The sequence below is a fragment of the Amphiura filiformis genome, chromosome 11, assembly GCF_039555335.1.
Source record: "Amphiura filiformis chromosome 11, Afil_fr2py, whole genome shotgun sequence".
NCBI lineage: Eukaryota > Metazoa > Echinodermata > Ophiuroidea > Amphilepidida > Amphiuridae > Amphiura > Amphiura filiformis.
The window spans coordinates 6,336,750-6,350,075 of NC_092638.1; the positions used below are offsets into that span (position 1 = coordinate 6,336,750).

Here is a 13,326-nt window from a genome sequence, read left to right on the forward strand (position 1 = left end):
CATACCTCAATGACGTTTCGTACTACACCGTAGTACTTTCTCAATTTGACTGATCAACTCTCACACTCCTCGTCTGTTTCCCGCTGGAACTCGACGTTGGTGGCGTTTTGGAGTGGAGTAATTGGTCATAAATGTGGGGTAGGAAGTGGTTGCCCTCGTCACGGTTGAAAGTATTGGTCCCCTTTTGCCGGATCAAGATTGTTCTTTGTCTCAGATTTTTGCGTCTTCCCAACCAACGTACGGTGGTTTTCCTCCGCTACATGATCTGTTATGGCTGATTTGTTTACCTCTCCTGTGACAGAGGCCTTTCTCTGAGATCTTGTGAACGCCTTATTAGAGGCTTTGTCAGCTTCAGTCTTATGTTCTTTAAGGCATGTTCCGAATACCCTGGCGGTCTCCCCTACGTAAGATTTTTCACAATTAAGACACGGAATCTCGTAGACACACTCCGCTGTTTGTAGTATGTCGCGCTTGTCTTTGGGTGTACCAGTATGTTCCTAAGGGTTTGATGCGGCTTTAAAGATGTCTGTATACCATGTTTCTTAAACACGCGTTTTGCTCGCTGGGAAAGCCCCTCTTTGTAAGGGAGGACAACCATGCCTCTGGTGGTTGTCTGCGACTGGTCTTTTTTCTTTGCAGTCTTTTTATTAACATCTTTGAATGCCCATTCAGGGTAACCACATAATTTCAGGGCTTCTTTGATTTTTTGCTCTTCAACAAGCTTGTCTGCCTCTTCCGTAATAACTTCGTCCTTTCTGTCCATTAACGTACGAATGACACCGAGTTTGTGTTGGAGTGGGTGATGGGACTGGAAGTGAAGGTATTGATCTGTATGTGTTTTTTCCGGTAGACTAAGAGTTTAAGAGTTTGACTGAACCATCCTGCTTTTTAACTATGAGAGTGTCAAGGAAGGCAATTTGACTGTTTTCTTCTTTTTCATTATGTGAACTTGATATTGCCTGTTTTGTCGACTTGGTTTATGTGCGATGTGAGTTGTTCTGCCGAGCCTTTACTAACTATTTCTAATACATCGTCCACATATCTTTTCCACATCCTGGGCTGGCAATTGACCGGTGCCGTGGCAATGGCTTCCTTTTTAAGCCAATCCATGTAGAGGTTGGCAACTATCGGGCTTACCGGGGAGAGCATTGCGGTGCCGAACTTTTGTTGGTAAACCTGACCACGGAACGAAAAATATGTGTTGGTGACTGTGAACTCTAAAAGCTCCATGATGTCTTCGACGGTAAGATTGGTTCTATCACCTAGGGTGCGATCTTCCGTTAGCCGCCGTTTAATGATCTCTAAGGCTTCACTAATCATGGGAGTGTTTGTGAACAGGGACACAACATCGTGGGAGATGAACTCCTCACCATCATCGATCAGAATCCCTACTAAATCTTCCGCGAGATCTTTTGAGTTCATGACATGATGTTCAGATTGTCCTACAAGAGGACCTAGTGTTTCAGCAAGTGCTTTTGAAGTCTCGTACATAATTGACCCACAATAGCCTACGATTGGTCTTAAAGGAGTGCCGGCTTTGTGAAATTTTGGAGTACAATAGATTCTGGGCGTTTTCAACCGTGGGGTAAAGTTTCCAGTACTGTTGAACTGAGATTTTGCCTTCATTCTTTAAGGGGTGGGGTATGAACGTTGGGGCAGTATTTATTGTGGGACATTAGAGCACATCAGACATATCGAATTGCATTCTGAATACGAAGAATGTCCTTCTGCTATCAAATAATTTTGATTTTTTGAAATTCGCAATGTAATACACATTATATTGCAAATCATTAAAAATTGATATTTTTCATATTTAACAGTACTCGAAGTAAACTTTATAAATCTGATGATTTATACTTAAAGTGTATGTAGCTGGGATGAAGAGCCGACGATCAATTGAAAATTTTGACCTTTCGTATTGAAGATATGGATTTTTGTTCCCAAAACACCAAAAAAATTAGGTCTTTTGGGAAAAAATCCATATCTTCAATATGAAAGGTCAAAATTTTCAATTGATCGTCGGCTTTTCCTCCCAGCTACATACTAAGAATATATCATTAGATTTATAAAATTTACTTCGAGGACTGTTATATATCAAAAATGTGAAAAATATCAAATTTTAATAATTTTTCATAAAATTTGTTTAATATCGTGAATTTCAAAAAATGAAAATAATTTGATATCAGAAAGACATTCCCAGCAAACACAAAACGTTTTCGACATAATTCGCAAAAGGTTATAAAAGGTTGTCAGAAAACGTTTAAATGTCGGTTATATAAAGGGTATATTAAGAGTATAAAACGTTTTCATAACTTTAAAAAACATTTTTTTATAATCTACTGCTCAGGAAACAAAAGGTTTTACAGAAAACGTTTAAATGTCGGGTTATATAAAGGGTATAAAACGTTTTAATAACATTCCAAACATTCATGAACCCCCCCAAGTGAAAACAAACAAGAAATGTCTTTAAAAAGACAACGCCATGGATGAAGATCATGTTTCATTATTTTGCATTGCAAGTACTTGGAAAGCTAGTAAATTTTAATGTTTGGCACAACTAACTGGGTGCGAAATATTGGCATTTATTGGTAAATACCATGTACCACCAATGACATACTCAAAATGTTCATGTCGAAAGTTGAATTGGAAAATGTGTGCTAAATTGGTCTACATTTAATTCATACTTGTAACAAACGGCTCAATTGAAATCACATCCTCTGAGTTTTACAACAATCCAACAGTCTATATTCAGACAACCCTTAAGAATGTTTGCTGCTAAAGTGATTTCATATCAACCAAATTTCATGACAATCCAACTATCTATTATCAGTAACTGTTAACCTTGATATGACCTTGATGGTTTTGACCCTTAGGGCCTAATTGTGATTACATGCACCACGTTTTATGAAAATCAGACTATCGATGCGCTGTTGACATCAAATGCGCTTGACACCACTTTGAACATTCTGACAATCCAACACAATATATACTTAGTCGACCTCAAATGACCTTTAACAATTTTGGGCAGAATTGTTATCCACAATCTGACACTCTATACTCAATTCACCTCGGGTGACCTTGACCTGCATGACCTTCAACATTTTCCGCTTACTAACTCACCATGTCCATAACAATCTAACTCCTTCGAATTCCTCTCAAATCTTTTATTCATCTAAACTCCAAATTTCTGTCCTTGATTACCTTTTCTGTGTTTTACTATTTACCAATATTTAGTATAAAATCCATTAAAAGCATGGTAATTAATTTTAGATATATTTATTCACAATGTATAGTTTACTGGTAGTTACAATCACATTATAAGGCCACTAACAGTCAATTTTGAGTTTCCCGTCATATAATTTCTGAAAACAAGTGAGGTAACTTTTTCATTATTCATTATTTTTCTGCCTTTCATTATATGACCAACACGTATGTAAAATGTGTTGTTATTTGCCACTCATTCACTTGAAGATGGATGTTTAGCCCTAATGAGATTCAAAAGTATATTAAAAATAGTCACAATAATGAATTCAAGTGAGGGTCAGAAAATGAAGTGAGGGAGGTGACGGGAAACTCAAAATCGACTTTCATTGGCCTAATCAAAAAGACTGATTACTCAATCCCAGGGATTCCCGGTTGCTCTACATGTACCAAAAATGTATAAAACCAAAGCCACTATTATCTACCCCAATTACTGGTACCCCCTCCCCCCTCGACGACTAGTGTCACTCCCAACATCAATTAGTGTTGGTAGTAGGCACCTGCACTATTTATACCCAGCTCTGGTCAGATCAGGGAATGGCCAGATAATGCTCATTATTATTGTTTAATTAGTGGTCACTGCTTGTCAATGCTTGTTGACAGCTTATCAGTAGTCGGATCAGCAGGGGTGCAATTGTATCCTTTTTCATAGAGCAAAATTGTTCAAAATGTTTATTGTCGAATGGTTCAAAAAAACCTTATTTCTGAACGGATTTCCGTCGTTAACAAAGCAAAATGTATGTTTAATATAATTATTAATTATTTCATTAATAGCAATTTCCTAAGTTTCCATCCATAAATAACCACAGAGCATTATCTGTTTACAAAATAAGTGCTTATTTTCAATTAGCCATCTTATCAGTAAAACTGATAGGAGGCCAAATTATAGTCAAAAAACAGATTCTTTGTCTGGTAGTCCCGGCAACCCAGTCTGTATGTTGCTCAGTTGTAAACATACACAACAGAAACCGACTGTGAAGGAGCCTATATGCACGTAAACAACTTTCTAGTACATGTATAATAAAATCCGTTTTTGAGTATAATAAAGAAAGTCATGCATTGGCAACATGAAGGAAATACCTATTGCTAACTTGATAAAATGCATACTCGTAGCCCAATCTTGTACATCATAGCACCCAGTTTGGGTTTGTAGTTTCGAAATGTTGCAATTAAACATTAGTTCTTTCAAATATGAAACGCTAAAACACAAATCTAGAACAAACAATCATTATATTTAGAAAGATATAGCAAACTTTCCATGATAGAGATTGGACCCAAGACAAAGTACACCCAAATTAGGTGACAATTCAGAATTAAGCCATGGCTGGAAAAAGAGTTGGAAAAATTAATTTAACACTAAGCACGAAAACATATCTGTCAGTATTATGTTTGCTAAGACTTTCTCATAGTACAGCGCCATCGTAGATTACAGGGAATGCCTTTCCGCAATAAGAATTCGTTGAACAAGGAGTGGGCGCCCAATCTGCTGAAATGTAACCGTTTGGATAATATTTTTGTTCCGCAGGAACTCTTAATTCCAGATTGATCAAAACACCCAGTACCAGTTCTCATCATATCCTGTTTGTAAAACTTGCTTGAAGCGTGAATTATATGTGTGAGAAAGATACTACGAAGAGGTAAAATGCTGTCTCTTGCACACTAGGTTGTCAAATAGTTGCTTGGTTTAATAGTCATGAAAGTGCATGGATGCCAGGAGATGTAGCAGAGACAATTACCCTCTGTTTAGTATGTAACAAGGCATCTCATTGGTCCTGCTGTTTTACATCACAATGGTCGAGTTCTTAGTTCATTGACTCTTATCTGTATTAATGTTATTGGATCTTGGGACGTGACAGCAAAGTAATGACAGAAATCCAATACTCTCATACCCAAAGCCAACAAACATTTTTTACCATTTAAATTTTGTAACTTTGCCTTGCAGAGATTCGGCTCAATTTATAAACTGGCAATGATTTATGTGTACTTACTTTCCCTAAATTCATTCCTGCTCACTATCCTGGTAGACTATCCTGGTAGACTACCTCCTGAAGAAATCGGCTTCTGGAATTAATGCTGGAATTGTTGCCTGCCCGCGTCGGTCGGGCAGGTGTCCTGCTGGGATGCTGGATGACCTGGATATTGCCCTGTTGGAATCTTCTAAAGCCCGGGCCCAGTCACACCTTACTGGGACTGCACCAGCAGCGGCGGATCTGGGTCTTGTCGTCGGCGCACCTGGGACAGAATGTATGACTGCAAACTGTAACGCCCAGCCAGCACTTGAGGTCTATGGTAGCACCATCAACCATCATAAACCATGTCACAGACTTCAAGTACTTGGGTTCCAAGATGGGCTCTAGTGTTAGAGACCTAAAAAGAAGAAAAGCACTAGCCTGGGCCGCTTTCTGGAAACTGGAACGCCTTTAGAGAAGCCCATCCCTGCCAATCGAAACAAAAATCAAGCTATTTGAGACAACTTGTGTTAGTGTCCTTCTGTACGGGTGCAGGTCGCGGGTGGTCGCCGGGGCGTGGAGGGTGTCTTGCTGCGGTTTCTTGCTGCGGAGTCATGTTAAACATCAAGCGTGTGGATCGGATTCCTTGTGGGGCCATCTGCGGTCGGGATTCGTCGGCTCAAATTTCTCGGCCATGTGCTGCGTCTTGGAGACGACGATCCTGTGAAAGAATATGCCCTTTAGATTCCACCACATGGGAAGAGGAAACCGGAACGGCCGCGCACAATGTACTTACAGTATGTACAGTACCTCCTGGGAGATACTGAAGGATGCTGCAGCCAAACAAAAAACTTTCGCTTGCCCAAAATCGCAATAGTTGGCGAAAGATTGTAGTCGCCTGCTCCGCAGCCGACTGATGATGATGATTTCAAGCATTAATTCCCGCTTTATATAGAACTACTTAACATGCATTCAATGCATATTAGTAAGCGTAATAAAATCAAAACAAAAACAAAACAGATGCAAGTAAATCTAGAAAAACCTGAATTTGAAGCAATTTGCAAAGTCAAGCCAATAGGGGCGTCCGTAATTTGCAATTCCAAGACAATACTTGGGCCCCTCCGTAGAGGGCGCCCCAAAACATTAACGAATCCATAAACGAATCCAACCGTTATCTCACACATCAACGATAATGTCTTTTAAAATCACAGCATTGCAAATAAGGCATGATGGGAAAGAAATATTCTTTGATGTTCGACTGAGCATATTAAAAAATAATAGTTGTGATTCCCAAACGTCGTGATCGTACCATTTTTCAGCCTCGTCAGCGCGTATTTCATTGGACGCATGGTTCAGATCGCTAGCATTCGCGTTTAAGTCACTGCCGCATCAGGATGTAAATGGTATTCAAAGAAACTCTTAATTTAGCCGTAGGCCTATCTAGAAGATCATGCACGTACGAGCAGGCGGCGGGTGACATGATGGTCGGACAGCGTAGAATTTTTTTTCGTTTTACAATAATCATAGGCAATGACATTGAACATACGAAGGAAAGACTAGTATGACAGGTCTTTATTATTTTGTCTGTAAGAAATCCATTATAAAGCAAAAGTGGCAAATACGGGTATGATTGGCCGTATATAAAAAGAGGGTTTCCGATTTGTATCTTTGATACAAACTTGCACGTGTAACGCACGGAGGGCGTTGAACTTGACAATTCTGTACTGCGTCACGCGGTTCATGCAAAGTGACTAATTTTCCACACGAAAAAGTATCATGATATATGCATGTAGTGGTCCATAAACTACCGAAATATTTATTTTTTGCAACCATAATATTTATCAATAATCTGGATAGGAGTACTAAGCACTAAGGCGTCTGTAGTTTGTCATGATCATCTTTCATGAATTTTTAACTCATTGGAACATGTTGGAATGGATTAAAAATGAGGGGTAATTTTCAAATTATTACAATTCAAGAAAAAAAAATACGACTTGCTCATTACGTGAAGCTAATTAATTTCTAGAATTTGCACGGCGAGCTTTACGAAGTTGCAATGATATCCTCGGTCACGAAAGTTTTCTCAGAGACGCAAAAAAAAAAACATATTAGAACAAACAATCTCTGACAACAATCATTAGGTTTATAAAGATATAGCAAACTTTCCATGGTAGAGATTGGACCCAAGACAAAGTACACCTGAATTAAGTGTAAATTCGGGGTTAACCCGCCCATGGCGGAAAAAACGCAATGGCATAATTTCTATTACCTAAATGACCAGTCTACAGATGCACTTTAGATGGTTATTAAACTTAATGGCTATTTCATCGACCAAATGTGTACTGGACTTAATACTTATTAAAGGTCCGTAACCCGATCGACAGCATCATCCCCCGATTTTTTTCATTGTTGATGAGGTTTTGGTATCACATAATAGATACTATTTTTCTCATTACTATCCTGAAATTTGACGCTCCAAGTCGATGTATTTCCGGAGAAATCATGAAACACAGCGGTTGTTACAGGCTACCAGTTGTTCGCATTTTACACGACACGGGAGTTTTGGGTAGTCATAGAATGAAATCGGAATAGATTCGGAAGACTTCACCCCAGTACCAATTCGTCCGCAAAAATACATCAAAAAGGCCACCTAATGTCAAACTATAGATGGCGCTATAATGATATAAAACAAAAAACAAAAATAAAGAAATACATGAGGCGAAATAAATAAGGAAACATGACCTATATTGTCAAGCATGATACGAGGGATATGAAAAAAATTATGAGAGCACCCCCCCCCCCCATTAAAAAATTAATTAAAAAATAAAACAAAGAAAAATCATAAATATGTGAAAATGTGCATCATATAGCTAAAAATAAAGAAATAATTAAGCATGGGCTATCTTGTCAAGAATGATAATGAGCGCAGTGATATGTAATGTTTTTTAAGATTAATCAGTATGAATAGAGGGTATAAAGTGTACAGGGGCGAGCCGGTTTTCAGTGCCAAGGCGAACACTTCCTGTTTCCACCGGGACATGCGCTCGGCCGTTGTTTCGGGATGCCTGACCAGAATGCAATTCACGCGTACCAGTGTATTGGCTTGCTAATATGCTAATTATTCACATTTATGCCGAAATTGTTTCCGTTTTCTCACATAGATTGATAAAGGGGACAATATTTGACATTGTATGTAAGTTTGAAGAGAATCCATATCCTAAACCGATAGGGTTACCCCCCCCCCTTTAACTCCATGGATATAAATGGGGTTTGGAACAAATGGGGTTAAATTAGATGGAACAGTACTAGACTAAATGACAATTAACCCATTGGGATGTTCAGTGCGCAAAACAACAAAGGCAAGCAACGAAGTCTTTTCGTATTTTATAATGTCAAGGCTAATAGCTGCTAATCAATTGGCGCCAAGATAGCGCCATGCACCCGCTTGAATCTCTGTATACTGGTTTGATATAAATATGCTCGGGATATTTTCATTTCATTTTTCATTATTCCGGCTCAACACCACATACCGAAGGCGTCCAACTTACAAAATATTTTTACACGGGGTAGAAAAACAAACTTACTTTGCTTTAATTTCCCATGTATACCATGGGACGTTTATTTAGTGATGTGGCCTCTTAACGTTCACGAATAAAGGTACCAGTTATGTTCACGCCTGTATTATCCTGAAACAAAGACAAAATACAGTTGTATGAAAACAGCCAATACCTGTACTCTTACTCTTATTTGTTGAAATCGGTTGAGAATGAAAGAAACGGTGATCGAAAACCCAAGGAAGGAACGAAATCATGGACTAAGTATATAGAGCACGTAGTGCGATGGACTTGAAACTCCGTTCGTCGACGTGAGGCAGCGACATCACACTTGGAACATGTGGACGTAGGTGGCAGCATCATTTTTCTTTAATTAGCATAAGTCTCCACAGCACTACGCATATTTTTTTAGGTAGCTTTTAGTACTATCGTGGTGGCAGCAGCATTTTTCTTTACTTTTCCAATATGGCCCCGCCCGGGCGACGCCATGTCAGTGCAGGGTAATACGCAGGGGAAGCCGACGCTGTCGCCACCTTTTTGTATTGCGCTAGTATACAAGTTGCAACGACCTGACGAAATCAGTTGATAAGTATGAAGGTACTTGACCTTTAATGCATTTTAAAACAATAATTAACAAATGATTATACCACTTTTTGTCAAGCTTAATCCAATTTAACTTATTCATCATATCATCTGTTGGCGCTCTAATGTTAGCTGACAAAATAATTCTTGCAAATCTGTTCTGAAGGATTTGGAGAGAATTTGCAAGTTCCCCAGAACAATTTGACCATACACATACAGGGATGCAGTAATCAAAATGGGGTAATGTGAGAGCATTTGCCAGCATGGTCAGAGTTGACTGAGGAAGATTGATGACACCACATCTTTTAGATAAATTTTTAGAAACATAGTTGACATGGTTAGACCATGTTAAGTTTGCATTAAATATAACACCAAGGTATTTAAATTGGTCTACTCTTTCAATGGTTTGATCACAGTAACTTAACTTAATATCATCAAATTTAGAAGGTAAGATCTGAACCATTCAAGTTCATACCTGTTAACACCATACATACTAAGTCTATTTAAAAGTAGATTATGATTTACAGTGTCAAAGGCTTTCTTTCAAGTCAAGAAAAATAGCACCTATGGCACGACGATCATTCATATTTTTCAAAATATAATCCTGAAAGTCAAGTAAAGTGGTGGCACAAGAATGATCAGGACGAAAACCAGATTGACTTGGGGAAAGAATGCCTTTGATACTGAGATAATCATAAAGTTGATTATGAATTGCACGTTCAATAATTTTTGAAATAATAGGTAGAACTGATATAGGGCCTCACCTTTATCGCCATCTTTGTAGATTGGTGTTACCTTGGCTTTCTTCCAATCAGATGGAAATGTTGATGAATAAAGTGAGAGGTTACAAATATAAGCAATAGATTCACAAATAACAGGGGAGGCTAACTTGAGAAGTTTGATATGAAAACCATCGGGACCTGTTGCTTTTTCATTTAAAAACTTTGTGAAACAAATGCTAGATCAATAATAGTCTTACTTTTGTCAGTTATTCTAGTATACTCTTTAATCAATTGCTTATCAAGCCGAGAATGATTGGCAAGATTAGTTATTTTCTTAGATTCACATGACTTTGAAATATCAATATTGAAGTCACCTACAATAATGACTTCGTCATACATTGGAACACATTTTTGGAAAACCCGATCTAGTTTATCAATGTATTCAGGCTTTATTATCATGTTTTCGATACACAGTTCCAAGAATGATTGGTTTAGTGTGTGATAAATTGAGTTCAATTCAAAGTGCTTCAATATCATTATCATAGAGAATAGCATTGTTTTTAAAGTTAATACATCCTTTTACATAACATACAATCCCACTATGTCCCATAAAAGTTCTATTAATACGACTTATATTGTAACCAGAAATATTGATTACATTGTTATAGACGTTTTGCCGTTGCCGACGTCTGACACAACGGCAAAAACGCCTGAAACTTTTAAAACGTCGTAGCATAGAACCTATACAATAAACTAACCGGAACGATGTAACAATAAGCCAAATCGGCATTGGAAGTTTGCAATGCATTGTGGGACAGTTTTTGCAGTTTTGGGACACTTTGTCCTTTGACCTTTCAGAAAATTCACAAATATTGGGTTTTTGTACGTACAAAATATAATCTAAAATGTTTTACATTAATTAAAACAAATATAAAAAATATTAGTATTATATAAATTAATTATTTAGTATTTTTTATGATCAACATTATGATAATAAGAAGAAAATTAATAATAATTACGTCAATTTTCCCGATATGTCAGAGGTCAAAGTGTCCCAAACCTGCTGTGAAAACTGGAAGTTAGAATGGCGATTGGGCTTATTGAGATGGCAGCTATGTTAAATGGCAGTTCCAAGATGACATAGATAAAGGTCTCCAGATCGATACCCCAACAAAATACCTATCTCTCTTAAATGGAAAGATTCGGGTGAGGGAAAAGTCCAAATTAAGATTGAGAAATCAGTCTTAAAGATTGAAAATTCAAACTAAATTCCATTGCATTTCAATCTAATTTTAGACTTTTCCCTCAACACAATCTTTAAGATTGATTTTTCAATCTTTGTTTTTTTTATTGTATTATCATGGCAAATTCCATTAATGGAGGCCTCTTGGAGTACATACTTTAATTTCAATGAGGATGACTTCATCATGAGTGATGTCATATTGCATGTACTCTATATTGGCCCTTAAACTATATTGGTACCACCTTCTTATCCGAACCTAAATATGTGGTGTCCAATTCCAATAGTCTATATTGATCGCCATTCCCGCGTCTAAATCGTCTGCATAATAATAACATGAACACACACACCAAACAAACCAATGTCAACGGTAAAAGCAGACGGTGAAATACATACATAAATTTCAGCCAATTTACATACTGCATTGTTCCCGAGATCATATTCTTGCAATAATTTGGCGCGTTTGGTTTGAGTTTGTGGTTTTCAACTCGCTTATCATACGCAGGATTACTGTGAGAATTCATATCTAAGCATCTAGATGTTATTTCCCCTCTTAATTCTTTAAAATACAACACATCTTTGTTAAAATTAGGTCCATATTGGGCAATTTTCTCCCAAAAGGTTCTGTTGAAATGGTCATAAAGTTGTACATCGGCGGAGTTCCAATGTTGAATTTTGGCCGCCAATTCTGGCGTGATTTTATGACGTAATGTTGTTTTTCTCACACCTTTTGATATATACACGATATCCTCCCAATCCCAACAAAATTGTTTACGTAGCAGAACTAAAGATTCGTCAAAATATTCGTTGATCATAACAAGATCAAACTCTGCGTCTATTTGTTGGATTTTCCTTCTCACAAGAGTCTGATTTAGATGATCTGCGTGTTCTAATCCAAGATCAAAAATCTGTCCATTCCAAGATTGCACTTTCATAAAATAGTTATAGTTGTCAAAATAATATCGTGGTTGTTTAAGAAAAGCTTGTAATTCGTGATCCCCGTCGGTTTGTATCCCGATATGTTTCGCCATCGAGTAATAGCTGTACGCCGATTCCAATTGTTTAACCGGATTTCGGATTATCGTGATATATTTCGGGTTCGATATCACCATGTCCATCTCTTTTCGATTATATCGCGCATGACTAGTAAGTATACCGAAGTGTCCCATATCTCTAAAAGATAACACCATGTTGTGACTAAATGATTTAATTTCATGGAATATATGAGTCCAAATTGGCGTGGCAAGTTTTAGCCCTTTCTCATCCGCGTAACGCGCTAGAGTTGTAGCAATGGTGGAACTGCCTGTCTTGTGTGTTTTGATGAAGATCAGTTTGTGCACAGGATGTGTACATTGTGAAAATGAGGTGGATGTTGCAGACGATGATGTTGATGGCTCTGGCTTGACGTTCCTTCTATTTGACGATCTGTTCCTGTAAAATATAAAAAGGACGAAAAACTTTATGACACAATTTTCACTAGTCAACACATAAGAATACGTGTACATTATCAGTGTTTGTGCGCAATATAGTTTATTTGTTTGTTTGTGTGTTTGTTTAACCAGGTTGGTCCGTGAGGGACACATGCTAAGTTCTTAAAACATTTTTTCAAAACGTTCTTTAACATACAGTAATCTTATTTAAGGTTAGCAACTATTTTAAACTGTTGCGATTTGGTAGTTCACAGCATCTTGCGAATGGTAGTGAGCGTTTGCAAATATTTTATTGATCATTTCATGCCATGAATCATGGCGAGTGTGTAGAAGAATTCAAATATCACAGAGTGATGTGCCCTCAGTAATTTAATTTGATGATTTATCTTTGTTTACAAAGTTACATGAGTGATGACATTTTGGGGGAATTCCCCTCTCAAATTGAGCAAAACAAGTTGAATCATATCTAATTTGGAATATGGGAATTCCCATGAGATTGTAAAGTGAAGATGACATCGTATGGGATTCCCCTCAGGAAGTGGTGATATCACCGGATTCCCCTCAGGAAGTGATGTAATGAGAAAGGTT

At 37.6% G+C, this 13,326-nt stretch overlaps 2 protein-coding genes across 2 annotated transcripts in view; both read right to left on the reverse strand.

The window, feature by feature from the left end:
• Nucleotides 1–939: 939 nt before the first annotated feature.
• On the reverse strand, nucleotides 940–1,491 carry LOC140163434 (uncharacterized). The gene has a single exon (XM_072186747.1). It carries the CDS (start codon nucleotides 1,489–1,491, stop codon nucleotides 940–942), a length of 552 nt encoding a protein of 183 aa, XP_072042848.1.
• An 8,621-nt stretch (nucleotides 1,492–10,112) lies between these two features.
• The window catches only part of LOC140164276 (galactose-3-O-sulfotransferase 2-like), a 28,541-nt gene continuing 25,327 nt past the window's right edge, over nucleotides 10,113–13,326 (reverse strand). The window contains exon 3 of the mRNA XM_072187544.1: nucleotides 10,113–12,739. Coding sequence (XP_072043645.1) covers nucleotides 11,539–12,739 — 1,201 coding nt within the window. The 3' untranslated portion in view covers nucleotides 10,113–11,538. The remainder of the gene's footprint in view (nucleotides 12,740–13,326) is intronic.